Source organism: Podarcis tiliguerta, assembly GCF_965153285.1.
Source record: "Podarcis tiliguerta genome assembly, chromosome: 2".
Classification (NCBI taxonomy): Eukaryota; Metazoa; Chordata; class Lepidosauria; order Squamata; family Lacertidae; genus Podarcis; species Podarcis tiliguerta.
In genome coordinates this window covers 99,565,173-99,580,826 of record NC_139535.1, presented here as the reverse complement: position 1 = coordinate 99,580,826, position 15,654 = coordinate 99,565,173, and the positions used below count along the sequence as shown (strand labels likewise).

General features: G+C 46.3%; 1 protein-coding gene and 1 long non-coding RNA gene across 2 annotated transcripts in view; one reads left to right on the top strand and one right to left on the bottom strand.

Annotated features, from left to right (window-relative positions):
- LOC310671845 overlaps positions 1 to 5,055 on the top strand; it is an 86,510-nt gene extending 81,455 nt beyond the window's left edge. Inside the window, exon 2 of the long non-coding RNA XR_014508252.1 lies at positions 4,946 to 5,055. This is a non-coding gene — a long non-coding RNA (uncharacterized lncRNA). The remainder of the gene's footprint in view (positions 1 to 4,945) is intronic.
- Positions 1 to 14,465, bottom strand: part of CACNG5 (calcium voltage-gated channel auxiliary subunit gamma 5) — a 60,982-nt gene extending 46,517 nt beyond the window's left edge. Inside the window, exons 1-2 of the mRNA XM_083427991.1 lie at positions 14,318 to 14,465; positions 10,861 to 10,964 (exon numbers count right to left, since the gene is read on the bottom strand). Coding sequence (XP_083284117.1) covers positions 10,861 to 10,871 — 11 coding nt within the window. The 5' untranslated portion in view covers positions 10,872 to 10,964; positions 14,318 to 14,465. The remainder of the gene's footprint in view (positions 1 to 10,860; positions 10,965 to 14,317) is intronic.
- Positions 14,466 to 15,654: the final 1,189 nt, after the last annotated feature.

The window sequence follows — 15,654 nt, the reverse complement described above, 5'->3', positions numbered from 1 at the left end:
ATTTGAGACTGTGTTGTCAAGTGATGATTTGCACATGTGAGTAAACAGACAGAGACAAAACACTGTGTGCCACACCTTATACACAACACTTTTCAACGGCAGCAATTGACACGTTGATTGCACTGCCTGTCAATTAACTACCAGGGTAGCTTAAAGGTGTTGGCATTGCTGTACAAAGTCCTATACAGCTTGGGACTTGGATCGCCTCAGCCCTTACATAGCCAATAAGTCCCTGCATTCTGCAGGAGTGAGCATGCTGCAGATACCATTCTGTCAATACAGTGGTACCTCTGGTTATGAAGACTTCAGGTTACAAGCTCCACTAACCCAAAAGTAGCTGCTCCTGGTTGCGAATTTTGCCTCAGGATGTGAACGTAAACCGTGCGACGAAGGTGTGTGCTCAGCGGGAGGCCCCATTAGCGAAAGCGCGCCTCAGGATAAGAATGGTTTCAGCTTAAGAACGGACCTCTGGAACGAATTAAGTTCGTAACCAGAGGTACTATTGTATGTCAATTCTTCATGATGCTAGAATCAGGCCTTTAGTGTGGTGATACCTGCTCATTGGAACCCCCTATATATTGAACAGGCACAGCCTTTTTGTTTGATTTTTGGTGCCTGCTAAGGACGTTCCTGGAAGTGAGAGCTGGACCATAAAGAAGGCTGATTGCCGAAGAATTGATGCTTTTGAATTATGGTGCTGGAGGAGACTCTTGAGAGTCCCATGGACTGCAAGAAGATCAAACCTATCCATTCTGAAGGAAATCAGCCCTGAGTGCTCACTGGAAGGACAGATCCTGAAGCTGAGGCTCCAATACTTTGGTCACCTCATGAGAAGAGAAGACTCCCTGGAAAAGACCCTGATGTTGGGAAAGATGGAGGGCACAAGAAGAAGGGGACGAGAGAGGACGAGATGGCGGGACAGTGTTCTCGAAGCTATCAGCATGAGTTTGACCAAACTGCGGGAGGCAGTGGAAGACAGGAGTGCCTGGCATGCTCTGGTCCATGGGTTATGAAGAGACGGACACGACTAAACGATTAAACAACAACGACGTTCCTTTTTCAACAAGTCTTTTAAATGGAAATCTTTATCTTAATTGGTATCCGTATTGATTTTCTCTGTGAGCCATTGTTGTTTTTATGGCTTTTAAAAAGAAAGTTTTTTTATAGATGCAAGTGTTTTAATTGCCCCAAGCTAATTTTAATATTTTTTAAATTGAGGTACAAACTTGGAAAAAAGAATAGAAAGTGTAAAACGTAAAATATCACAGCCTGGAAGGACAAAAATACAGCACAGCTCTAAAAGAACTACAAAGTACTGACTCAATGTTTTAATTGATTTTATATATGCAGCTATTGTATATATGTTTTATGACTTTGTATATTTTCTCCAGGATGCCTCATGGGAGGTGATGCATCAATGAAACAAACAAACATGCAAACAATAGTGAATCATGCAGTGTTGAATAATGCAGTGATGAAGAGAAACAAATGCCATTCAAGCATACATCAACCAGTCCAGGGAACTTCACTATCAGCGTACAATATTAGCTACGTCCAAGATCAGGAGTTGTGTCCAGGGAGAGCTCTAAATATTTCAGCTCTCTATCTGGGGCAAGAGTCCTTCAGTGAGTTTGAGGCTGCACCCTAAAGAAATGATGTGAGCGACACACGCTTTCACACCATAGAGTTTTGTGTCCAGGGGGTCCCTTTACTAGGGAGATTAAACATAAAGATAAAACTTTATTCACATTAGCCAACGGCCATTGTTGTTGTTGTTGTTTAGTCGTTCAGTCGTGTCCGACGGCCATAACAACATTACAGTATACGCAGAAAAGGAAATTTGACATAAGAGCACAATTTAAAGTCCTGAATCAGCCGTCAATTAGTGGCCCTTATTCTGATTGCCCCTGCTATGAACCTAGCAACCTTTGCTGTTATCTGCTTATTTTGATCTGACAGAAGAAAGGACATTGTGGCAGTGGTTGAGCACCCTGGGATGGTTAGTACGAGTGGGGTGAAGATCTCGTTCCTCAGGTCTTTGTAGAGAGTGCAAGACAGGAGGCCGTGTGCTGCTGTTTCGGTGCTACCGTCTCCACAGGGGGCAAAGACGTTTCTCAGGCGGGATTTTTTTGAATCGACCCTCAAGTACTGCAGATGGCAAAACATCCAGTCTTGCAAGTGTAAAAGCACATCTGTATTTAGGGATAATAAGTTTGTGCAGATATGGGGCCAGAGAATCAAAATGGAGAGGTGGAAAATGAACCTACCAAGGGCAGAATTTCCTTATAGTGGCCAGGTTGTTCTGATGCTCGATATCTTTTAGACGTTGACCAATTAGACTGTTTGCTTTAGTAGGGCCCATAGTGATTAGGTGTTGTGGGGATAGGCCACAAGAGTGAAGTTTTTGATAGACGGTTTTAAGCCAGGCACTTTTATGGGAGTCTTGAAGTACTAGGGTTTTTAGGGAGATTATGCCACTCACTTAACTCCTGCGGTCCTTACTTCAGCCTCCTCCTGACCACCCAGCAGTGCTATTTTTCTAGAAAAAGAGGTTCCAGGACTCATCATGAACTTGTTCTCCTACAATGGGAATGGCACCCACCTGAGAAGAAGAAGAAGAAGAGGAGGAGGAGGAGGAGGAGGAGGAGGAGTTTGGATTTGATATCCCGCCTTTCACTCCCTTTAAGGAGTCTCAAAGCGGTTAACATTCCCCTTTCCATTCCTCCCCCACAACAAACACTCTGTGAGGTGAGTGGGTCTGAGAGACTTCAGAGAAGTGTGATTAGCCCAAGGTCACCCAGCAGCTGCATGTGGAGGAGCGGAGACGCAAACCCGGTTCCCCAGATTACGAGACTACTGCTCTTAACCACTACACCACACTGGCTGAGAGGTGATGGAACTGAGTTCCAGCGACTTCCGGCTGAAAAAACAACAACACCCTGCCTCCCAGGCATCAAGGAAGCTCAGAGTGGATGGTCCTGGAAGCAAAATTTAGGTTGTCAGGTAGGGTGCTAAAAGCTAGAACCTCCAAGGTAGCTTCCTCTGAAAGAGGAATTCCTCCTCGCCGGCCCAAATAGGACTAATTTAGCCAGCTAGCCCTGGTGATCATCTAATGTTTATTGGATGGATTCCCCCCACCCCAAATTGATTTCTGAATTCTGAATTTATTGTTATGCACGTTTTATACTGTATTTTAAGCTGTTTTTTGTTGCATCAATTAAGTGCTTTAAATTTGTTGTTAGCCGCCCTGAACCCGATTTTCTGAACCGGGAAGGGCGGGGTATAAGTATATTATTATTATTATTATTATTATTATTATTATTATTATTAGGGCCAGCTGGACGGGTGCCATTACATAGTCTCAATGTTTAGAGATCCAATAATGTTGGGAGGCAGAGTTTGGAGCAGATAGGCACTGGGGAGCAATTTAGGACAGGCTGGGCCTGTACAAAAGGGATGTGCTCTGCTTGAACTGGGATGGAACCAGATTGCTGGCACTTAAAATAAAAACCTAAAATGATGGTGGGTGGGGGGAGCCAACAGGAGCTGAAGTGGTTCTGGTTTGGAATGAAGCTTCCTCCTCACATCAAGATACAGTTCAGCTTGAATAAAAGGTAAAGGTACCCCTGCCCGTACGGGCCAGTCTTGACAGACTCTAGGGTTATGCGCCCATCTCACTTAAGAGGCCAAGGGCCATCGCTGTCCGGAGACACTTCCGGGTCACGTGGCCAGCGTGACAAAGCCGCATCTGGCGAGCCAGCGCAGCACACGGAAACGCCGTTTACCTTCCCGCCAGTAAGCGGTCCCTATTTATCTACTTGCACCCGGAGGTGCTTTTGAACTGCTAGGTTGGCAGGCGCTGGGACCGAGCAACGGGAGTGCACCCTGCCACAGGGATTCGAACCGCCAACCTTTCGATCGGCAAGCCCTAGGCACTGAGGCTTTTACTCACAGCGCCACCCGCGTCCCCCCACAGCTTGAATACAACCTGATAATAAGTGAATGTTTAAGTTTTGATAATAAATTTGAAACACGCTGCTCACCCAGAAGAATGATTGCACATGAAAGGCACAAGTTCTTCACTAGAACTCCGAGTGAGGGAGAAAGCACACGAACCCATCCGTGACCAACTAAGTTTAAAGCTGTTCCCACGAACTTCTGAATTTGTGGAGCTTTTGAATATCAAGATTAGCATGCAACATGAAGCCAGGCAGACTGAGATCCAGATCACTGTGACTGATTGAACCCTGGGGTGGGAAGCAGATTTGTAAGAACAAGTTGCTGAAGCAATGGAGAGGATGAAGGCAGAGAAAAACAAAATGGCGGTCTACGTTGCAAAAATGCACTCGGCTGGCAAAACACTTGGTTTCTTCTTTGCTCTGACATATTAGGAATGTCAAAGCAGTTATGAAAAAAGGGATTACAATTGTTTGAGGCGGGAATGTTAATTGCTTGTTTAACAATTTCAGTTAGACTATTAATTCTAGAATCTAAAATTCCCTAGTGGCACCACTGAATGGAGATTTCCGCTCTGTAATCTACCATTTTTGAAATATACACCTAAGAAGAAATCCTATGATTCTTGGGAGGGCATGCTTCCTGAGTTAGAAAAGTAACCATATTGTCTTCTACTTCATAGGTCTTTGGGGTTATGACTCCAAAGCTGTTAACTGTTCTCTGATCCAAGTTGGCTTACATTTATTTTGTCATAAGGACATAGGAAAGCCCTTCTGGATCACGCCAAAGGCCCACCTGATACAGCATTCATGACTAGCCTTATCCTCCATGAGTTTGTCTAATCCCCTGCTAAAGCTGTCCAAGTTGGAGGACATCACAGTATTTCATGGTAACCTTTGTCACAGTTTATTTATTTATTTTATTGAATTTATATACCACCCTATACCCAGAGTGCAAGTAGATAAATAGGTACCACTCTGGCAGGAAGGTAAACGGCATTTCCATGTGCTGCTCTGGTTTCGCCAGAAGCGGCTTAGTCATGCTGGCCACATGACCCGGAAAAACTGCGGACAAACGTCGGCTCCCTCGGCCAGTAAAGCAAGATGAGCACCGCAACCCCAGAGTCGTTCATGACTGGACTTAACTGTCAGGGGTCCTTTACCTTTTTTTTACCCAGAGGTCTCAGGGTGGTTTACAGAATAAAACCACAAAATGCGCAATCAAAGCAACAACAACAACCCAATAATCCCCCCCCCAATCACCCACATTTTTAAAGGGCAATTTGTGTACTGAAGTAGATATATTTGCATTTCAGTATTGTGGTGGTGGTTAAAAAAAGATTCCCTGCTCTCTCTCACTTTAGCTTACAGGCATAGTAGCCTGCCATCTGGACTGGCATGTTTTGAAGCTCCCAACTTTTCAGAGCGATTCAGGTTTCCAATTATCTGAATGCAGAAGCGAGAGGTAAAATCCGAGAGCTTCCGTAAAAAGGAATTATCCCAGGATGAATACATTGGATATAAAACTTGCATATTGATGAATTCCTTTCCCCCCATTTTGTCATTTCAAAATAAATTTAACCACGAGTTTCAGCTCCCCCTTCTCCCTTTGCTTCTTCCCTTCAACACTGCCCCCTTTTTCTCCTTCAGAAGTGGATTTTGTGCCAAGGGTACACTTGACCCTCGTCCTGGAGTCAAACTGGCATGTGGAGTGTTATTGAGTCACGTGGTAGGATGGCTGAGTGTGCAGTTGGATTAAAAAATATATGTAGCTGGGGGAAAATTGTGTAGTTGGAAAGCAGAGAATGTGCAGTGGGAAAAATGAGGGAAACTTGTCCCGTTTATGTGCTTATTGAGCGCTTAAATGGCAGGCAGGGCTTTTTTTCCAGCTGGAACTTGCCGGAACTCAGTTCCAGAACTTCTTAGAATTTTCCATTCTAAGAGAATGAGGGAGGAGCTCATGGCGAGTTCCGGAACCTCTATAGCACTGACGACAGGAAACGTCAGGGATAGCATATACACAAATTATATCAGGCTAGAATGTGCTTAGCTTCCATACCTACAACAAACTGCCTAAACCATATTGAAAAACCATATACCTTTTGACTGAAACTTCCTGAGAGTTAATTGGGTCCTGCTCTTACTTTTCAGTGCAATATTTTCACTTGCAAGCATATCGACATCAGCACTAGGGGGTTTGGCTTGGGCATGGAGCAATTGAAATATTTCTGGCCCGCCCACCGGAAGTGACACGTAGGTCAATCCAGGCAGGGGTCGCTAAGATTTACATCAAATAGGGTGACCCCCGCAGGGACCGTCGACTGGGAGGATGTTAGAATTCCTGCTCCATGATTGCAGTCATGGGATTTTTGTCTATCACATGACGGTGTGTGTTTTAACTCCACAAAGTGGGAAGTGATGGAGACAGGATGTTTGTGTTATTGTGTTCCATGAAGTGGGGCTATTGTCCTTTGTTCTTTCTCTTTGCTGTCTGATGCTAGAGAGAGAGGGAGCCATGTTGCAGTGCTCTGTCTGTGTTTATATGTAAATAAAGTAGATTAGCCAAAATGCTGAGTTGCTGAGGTCTGTTATGCAAGCTGCGGTGACTCTGCGGATCCCTAAGTGTGCCGGTGTCTGTTGGCTTCGGTCGCTGTGATGTTCGGGCAGAAGAAAGCTTTTGAAGCTCCCAAACAAACGACCAGGAGGGAGAGAACATGCCAGTCGGGCATGTGTCTCTGCCAGGGTCCTACTCGAGTGTAGGACGAGCTCCTGACAGAGAGTGCCTTTGGCCCTGGCCCCGCCTGGGCATGCGGACATGGCCACTCCCCCCAGATCCCTTTGATGAGATACCCCAGTGTTTGGAGGGGCACGTGGAGACTACAACCTCCCCTCCATCCAAGACAAAGGATTGCCCTAATGCCCAACCCAGTTGTGACGATTGCTGTGAGGTAGGCAAAAAACAACCAGGTCAGAGCCAATTTGCCCGGTGGACAAATTCCTACCTGGCCCCATAAAAACAGCGACCACCCTAGCCACAGCAAGGTCCTTGACTATCAGCTTAAACCGAGGGCGAGTGGGTGGAGAAATCCGCCGAAGGAACAAACACATAGTGCCCCAGGTGTGGGCTGCTTAAATGGTCAGGGGGCGGACCCAATGGAAGCCTTCCCACTCTGTCAGCTCTGCCCCCTGGCACAGCCCAAGTCCCAGCCTGCATGCCCATTTGCCAAAGCAGGATGCAGGCCAGGATCCGGCTTCTGATAAGCTGTGGGGGCTTATGTATTCAATTTTGAGGGACTGAGTCTCTGGTTATTCTGGAATTAAGAGTCTTGTTCATTTGAAAGCACTCCCATTTCCAGAGTCTGAATAGCTGAGGCTACAGAGGCGGATAGTTCAGCAGCCTTGGCAACTGCATGAGGGATGTAGGCAAGAGCCTTTATTTATTAAACAGCAATGGAGAGGCCGCGCAGAAGATAAATATATAGTTTTGTAGCTTTCAATACCAGTCAGCAGAGCAGAGATTTCCCAGGACAAAAATAAAAAAGGGGAAACTCATCCAAAGATGTGCAGTAATGAGCAGTTTCCTCGGATCTGACAAATTAGTTGCTCCAAGTCTTTTTAATAAAACAATGGCTCAAAATGCATTGGCTTCATTATTCATGATCTGCCCTTGCCGTGGCTGACAAGCTACCCAGCGACTTGCCTAGAGAAGTGAAATGCTGCGTCTTAACGTCACTACTGCAATTTGACACGATGGATTTGAACCCCGTAGGTAAGAAAGCCACAGCTGGTGTGTGTACACACACAAAAAGTTTTGGAAATACAAGCCACAGGTTCCCCACCGATGAGGAGCTGGCCTACATGAGTTTTAATTTGCAGGCACTCTCAACCTTATTCCAGAAAAGGTAATAAAATTATATATTTAAAAGCCTTACCAACAACAATGCAATTACAACCCTTCATGGTGACCTCTGTATTATTGGGGTGGAGATGCGAGCTGTTGTCAAAAGACTGTGGCTTACAACAGCTCTGCAAAGTTGTTGTTGTTGTTTAGTCATTTAGTTGTGTCCGACTCTTTGTGACCCCATGGACCAGAGCACGCCAGGCACTCCTGTCTTCCACTGCCTCCCGCAGTTTGGTCAAACTCATGCTGGTAGCTTTGAGAACTTGTCCAACCATCTCGTCCTCTGTTGTCCACTTCTCCATGTGTCTTCAATCTTTCCCAACATCAGGTTCTTTTCCAGGAAGTCTTCTCTTCCCATGAGGTGGCCAAAGTATTGGAGCCTCAGCTTCAGGATCTGTCCTTCCAGTGAGCACTCAGGGCTGATTTCCTTAAGAATGGATAGGTTTGATCTTCAAAGTAAGTAAAGGTCAAGGGACCCCTGACCATTAGGTCCAGTCGTGGCTGACTCTGGGGTTTCGGCGATCATCTCGCTTTACTGGCCGAGGGAGCCGGTGTACAGCTTCCGGGTCATGTGGCCAGCATGACTAAGCCACTTCTGGCGAACCAGAGCAGTGCACGGAAACGCTGTTTACCTTCCCGCCGGAGCGGTACCTATTTATCTACTTGCACTTTGACGTGTTTTTGAACTGCTAGGTGGGCAGGAGCAGGGACCAAGCAATGGGAGCTCACCCCGTCGTGGGGATTCGAACTGCCGACCTTCTGATCAGCAAGTCCTAGGTTCTGTGGTTTAACCCACAGCGCTACCCGTGTAGCCCACTGTTAATAGTGCAGAGATGGCGCTTGAGCAGAGACGGTGTTTTTCAACCACCCTGCAAAGTAGCTCAGTTTTGTTAAATCCACCAAAGGCTGGTGGGGAGATTAAGTTCATGATGCAAGACACAACAGGGCATGCCACACGGAAGCCATGTCTTATAGGTAATTTGCTGTGTGCCTGTCTATGCTTGCAGGGGCTGCTTAGATATTGTACCCTGTGGGGCTGAAGTATTTTTTGTGAGCAGGTTTTGCCTTCAACACAACTGCGTTCCTAAGGGCAGTACTCAGGGGTGGCTCATCCCATTTCGCCGCCTGAGGCAAAATGGGAAACATGAGCACACACACACACGCACTGAAGCCTTGCTTACTGAAGTCACGCTGAGGTGTAGCTTCCATGTTCTGTCAAGATCTCGTGAGAGCCAAGCAAGATCTTGTAGGGCTCTTGTGAGTTTTTACAGGGCTCTTGCCAGATCTCATCAAAACCCCAAAGCCGCTGCCACAGCCACAGCAGGTGGGCAGGACATCCCCAGTAGCACTGGAGAAGCAAGAAGTTGTAAGGAACCGACAACTGCCGCTTCTCTTGACTTATCCAGTAGTGGTGGGACAGCAGGCAGGGTGCCTTTTGCAGCGCCGCCCCTTGGATTCTACCGCCTGAGGTAGCTGTCTCAGTCTGCCTCATGGGCTGGCCGGCCCTGGCAGTGCTTTATATGGGGGAAGGTAAGCGATACACCACAGGGTGGGGCTAAACCTGATCTCTTGCTACTAAGCAGCAAGCCTACTCCTCTTTGCATAGCCCCATTCAGGATTTTGATTCTTCGTCACAATAGCTTGACTGGCGTTGAGAGCTGTCGAGAACACTGGGAACTGGGCTGGCTTACAGAAATATTCCATTTCCCCCTGCCCTTAGAATCTAGGATGGGCAAAAAACATACTGAGCTCACTAGTACAGTGGTACCTCGGGTAAAGAACTTAATTCGTTCTGGAGGTCCATTCTTAACCTGAAACAGTTCTTAACCTGAAGCACCACTTTAGTTAATGGGGTCTCCTCCTGCTGCTGCTGCACCACTGCCACACAATTTCTGTTCTCATCCTGAAGCAAAGTTCTTAACCCAAGGTACTATTTCTGGGTTAGTGGAGTCGTTAACCTGAAGCATCTGTAACCTGAAACGTCTGTAACCTGAAGCATCTGTAACCCGAGGTACCACTGTACACTACTACATTACAGTTGTTCTGCCTTTAGGGACAAGGCAAAACCATTCCTTTTTAACCAAGCCTTAGGTTGATCTTATTGACATCCAACACCCTTTTAAAATGTGGCTTTTGGGGGGCGGGAGTTATTGGGTTACTGCCTTTGGTTTGATTTTATATTTTGTGGTCTTGTTGTGAACTGCCCTGAGACCTCCGGGTATAGGGTGGTGTATAAGTGGAATAAATAATAATAATAATATGTGTTCTATAAAGGGCAGGAAGACAGCTACCAGGATTGAGCACCGACCACACGATTCAGCACAGACTGCCATTCAGTGCTTCGGAAAAGAGCCTGATTCAGCTCAGACTGTTGCAGAGATTTGGCTTGGGTCTGAATCGGAATCCCAATTCCGGAGCACCGAATTTCATGTCTCCCCACCAACACAACCTGATTATAATGGGGAAATCAACAAATGGCGACATCTGTTTTGTTTTTGACAGAAGTGGATTCCATTTGCAGGCGTACCAAACCCAGTCTGAGTTGCAGAAAGCAACAGCTGCGAGGCTGATTTGACAGGAGTGGTTGTGTCGGAATTAACAAGGAGCACAGAGCACACAAGAAGAAGGTGACAACATCACTTTAGCATCCCTCCATATCAGCAGTGTGATTAGAGAGCCCTCAGATAATCATTCCCTCTGATTGAAAGCTAGGCTCAAAACTACAGACCCTTCTTTTCAAGCCTGGGGAAAGAGACACGTTTTAGGTTTTGCAGATACAGTGCCTGCAGGTTTTTGTTTTGATCTCCAAATCGCTCCCAGGACTTTGAGAGGCCCCTGATTTTGATCAGCCACATGATTACAGAGGGAGCACAGTTTGACCCCAACAAGTCCGGAATATCTCCAAAACTGGCCAGAAACCACTTAAGGATTTGCCTTTCCTCCAAATCTGATGCACACTCCTGACAGCAAGGCATTCCGCTGTGGATATCATAGAGCACTTACCTTGTGGACATGTATCTACCTCAAACGAATGGTTGTTTGTGCGTATGTTGGGTGAGGAATCTAATAGAAGCAGGCCTTTTCATTGTCCAAGAACTGGGTTTGTTCTGAAAAGAGAAAGGGCATTTGCTGGAATCAGCTCTCCACAATGAAACATGGAGAAAAGCATGTCAAGTGGAAGAGGAGACTTCAAAGCACAGGAGACATGGCTACACAAAGCATCAAAAAAGGGGGAAATGCTGCAGTCGCTGCTTGGGGCCAGGTTGAAATCCAAACACGAAAGAGTACCTAGGGACCTGGGCTGGAAAGAGACCGTTTGAACACCTTGGAGACAAGATGAACTGTCCCACTTTGAGGTTTGATGCAACCATGTTTTCTCTCCCCCTTGCATTGCAAAAAGCTTTAATGCTAATTCATTCTTCCCAGGGGGACTCTTGCAGGCTAACATAAATATTGATTTATGGTATTTAGCAACACTAACTAATAAAGATCTCATCTGACTTCAGTGGGAGGTGGGAGGGCTGGGCTATTGTCACTCTCAAAGCACGCCGGCACATTTCTGCCTGCACACCCACAAAGTTGTGTTACGCAACTCTGAAGCTGCAACTTAAGTCAGCAGAAATGATTTTCTGATTCACTGTGGAGCAGGACCCAAACTTGGAGTTTCTCCCCCCACCCCACCCACGCACAAAAAAGGACAATGAATAATTAACTTTTTAAAAAAGCAATACAAAAAACCAACCTCTCAACAGCCTGCCTGCCTGCTGTATGGGGGTGGGGGGTTATTTAAGAGAATCAGAAGTTAAGAAAACAATACAGTGGTACCTCGGGCTAAGTACTTAATTTGTTCCGGAGGTCTGTACTTAACCTGAAACTGTTCTTAACCTGAAGCACCACTTTAGCTAATGGGGCCTCCTGCTGCTGCCGCACCGCCGGAGCACGATTTCTGTTCTCAACCTGAAGCACTATTTCTGGGTTAGCGGAGTATGTAACCTGAAGTGTATGTAACCTGAAGCGTATGTAACCTGAGGTAACCTATAAAACAACTTCAATATTAGCAGTTTGTGACCTGCTGGCATGTCAAATTCGCAGCAAGTCAGTGGTCTGCCTGGCTGCTGAACCAGAAAACTACAGAAGGCAGCAGCAGCAGCAGCAGCAGCACAACTGCTATGCAGAATTCCTATTGCATGGTCAGTACATAAGCTGTTATGTGGTGATCCCAGGGTATTGTACAGGCATGGGGGGTGTCACCAGGTTCAAAGAGGTTCAAGTTCCTCCGTGCAGCAGGGCTTTCGTGCATCCACTAGTGAGAACCTCTCCTATCCTTGCCCTCTCTGTCCCTGGGAACTCTCCCTCTTCTCCCAATAACTTTCTGGAACGGGCTCTCCCTCTCTCCTCAATCCCTGCCAATACATATTCAACTCTCTGTCCCCCACCCCCACATTTGCCTGAGGTGGCTTATGTTAAAGCGGCGCTCAGTTCCAAGGTGCGTGCATGCGTGGGGTTTTCTGAAGTCGGCGTGCCACGAGGCGCACGTCTGGGAATGTACCCATCCGAGCTAAGCTGGAGGTTCTCCACGCAGCTCAGGTCAGATAGGTTTGCAGCATAAGCATTTCAGAGCAGCTGTCAGCAGATGCCAGCTTTCCTAAGGGATGCTGCATTATTGCCAGCAAAAAGAACATTGCCATCCGACGTCTTTCAGTTCTGTCCCTTGCTGCATTGCGTTCAAAAAAAAGGGGGCGAGAGGAAAGCCGGGGGGACATCAGTGGCATTGTGTCTTTGCACATTTATGCAGTAATAGCTCCACTTTGGACTCCTCTCCTGGGGGAGGCTGGTTGGGGGGGTACCACTTGCGCGCAAAAAATAAATTACATTAATCCCACCCGACTGCATATAAAGAAAGGACACTTAAACAGTCTCAGAATCATTAATTGCAGAGATTTCTGCAGGCCCTGTGGTGGAAAACAGCTGGATTTTTCTCTGTTGAGAGCCCATTTAGCAGAGGATGTTTGGGAAAAGAAGGAACTGCATTGGCTATATTCTTCTCCTCCCCATACATAAAATCTGCCCAGCAGACAAAATTCAATAACCCACAAAGAGTCTGTTAACTTGGAGTGCATGTGGAGAGGGGAGTCAGAACATGAGTGCAAATTGGAAACTGAAGTCAGGTCACTCAGGGCCTCTTCACATATTGGGTTTTAGAGTGTACATCTAGAAATGTTCTGAAGTGTGAATGCAATGAAGACAAATTTGCAAACCCTTGTATCATGCCAGGTACACTTATCAGGGAGCCGGGATTGGTGCCAAACCTAGCTTTGCCCTGTGGAAGGTGTAAAATGGATCTAAGACATATGCAGTATATATATATATACTTGAGGATAGGAAAGGCTAACGGTGACTCAGATCCACTCTGTGTACTTTATACCCAAATACTCGAGTTGAAAACAAAAATGGTTGGGGGGAAAGCGTAAGAAATGTTTTCATTTGAGTTGAAGACTCTGATCTTGTACTTCCCTGAGACCATGGCAACAATACATTGTGTTAATGTAAACCTACCCAATTCACACTTTCTTGAAACAACCCGAGAACCAACTTGCAGCTATCCTTGGAAATTCACACTTCTTTAAATTTTGTGACACAGCTGTCTTACCAGATAACACGCACACACTCTCAGAGAAAGGGTTCATAAAATGCAAATATTAGTAAAATCAACACATTTCATGCACTATCATATTGCATATGAACATGGGTGGATTGGGGGGGGGGGAATGCCTTAAAATAATAATGAATTTTCATGAGGACAATATATATTGGAATGTGGAAAACTGAACCTCTGGAAAAATAAGGAACTGAGATATTTGTCCAAAACTGATTGATTTGTCCATCGCTGTCTGCATAGAAACAAGTTTGTTTAAAGCAGGAAAGGTCTATGAAAATGAATCTCAGCCTCAAGCAGCTCACAGAGGATGTGGGTTTTCGTCATGGTAGCCTTAAAACACACCTAAGTTAGTACCAGCCACCACATTCTGACCTGAAGGCTCTTTAGATTCTGGCACTAAAATGCAACAGCAGCTCTTCAAATGGTTGCAGCTGAGTGCCATTTGTATGACTGGATAACAGCCTGAGTGGGGAGAAAAATCAAAACGGCTGGTAAGAAGTGGACAAAAAGATGGCTAAACTACATGGGCCTAAACTGCACGTTTGAAGGAGTCCCAAGTCAACCATATGATTCTGAGTGGAATTAATGAGAGCCAATAACTGGCTGGGCCTGCTGCCAGTTCCCAAAAATACCAAGGGCACTGGGAAGCAGGCGGCAGCAGACATAGCAAGGTCTAAGCAAAGTTGCCTGGACCAGCTGACAAACACAAATAACTACACTGGACTCAGGGAAAAGGGATGTGAGAACGCAACAGAGTGAGACTGAGGAGCAAAGATGGAAGCCAACAGAAGTGAAAAGTACCTGTTGCTGAAGAGATCTTTCTATGGTGACATATCAACAACATGGAGTGGATCTGCCTTGAGCCAAAAGCAGCACCGTTTACATTTAGCACCAAATGCGAACAAGGCCAGATGCAAGCTGCACTTCCAAACCAACAGTCAGGAATGTAGTTGTTCCTCCACAGCAGGTGTGGGGAATCGCTGGCTGTGTTGTTGATTTCCCCATCATCCCTGGCCAATGGCCAATGGCCAATGGCCATGATTGCAAGGGCTGATGGGAGTTGTAGTTCAGCCACATCTAGAGGGCCAAAGTCATGGCTTTACCAGTCTCACAGCTGAGCATTGAGTCTCACAGCTGAGTGAGAGGTAGGTGTGGCTGGGAAAATTGCTTCACAGGGCAAATTAGGGAATCTGGTGGGCCTTATTTTGTTCACAGGCTGCATATACCTCACCCATTCTTATTTAGGGGGAATGTTTAATCAAATAGGTGCCTTGCCTCAAAAATATCAGGCGGGTTCCATTAGCTCAAGGATTTCCATGCAATGGAACATCCTCTTGTCCATAGCTGTCAACTTTTCCCTTTTCTTGTGAGGAATCCTATTTGGAATAAGGGAATTTCCCTTTAAAAAAGGGGAAGGTTGACAGCTATGCTCTTATCTTTTCTCTTTGTGGCTCTGCACCCTCCCCAAATCTGCGCCAGGAGGTTGTGGGAACCCTCAGGTCAGAGGAGAAGGAGGGGGAGTTCTGTTGTGCAGACAGCAGTCCTTGGGCTAATGGATTTTTTTTGTATTTTTTTGGACGCCACCCATTGTTGTTACTCAGATGCAAATTTAATGGGCAGGTTAATGGGTTAACCAACTAGAACTTATATAGTCAATAAATAAGCATTTATTTAATTGGCCAAGGAAAAAGCAAGGCTCATTCACATCAGATGAAAAGGTGGAAGCTCCTGTTTCAAGGACAAAAGGGACTTGGGCCTCAGAGGTTCTGAACCTTCTGTTTGCCCACACGGTAAAGGTAAAGGGACCCCTGACCATTAGGTCCAGTCGTGGCCGACTCTGGGGTTGCGGCGCTCATCTTGTTTTACTGGCCGAGGGAGCCGGCGTACAACTTCCAGGTCATGTGGCCAGCATGACTAAGCCGCTTCTGGTGAACCAGAGCAGCGCACGGAAATGCTGTTTACCTTCCCGCCGGAGCAGTACCTCTTTATCTACTTGCACTTTGAGGTGCTTTCAAACTGCTAGGTTGGCAGGAGCAGGGACCAAGCAACGGGAGCTCACCCCATCACGGGGATTCGAACCGCCAACCTTCTGATCGGCAAGTCCTAGGCTCTGTGGTTTAACCCACAGCCCACACGGT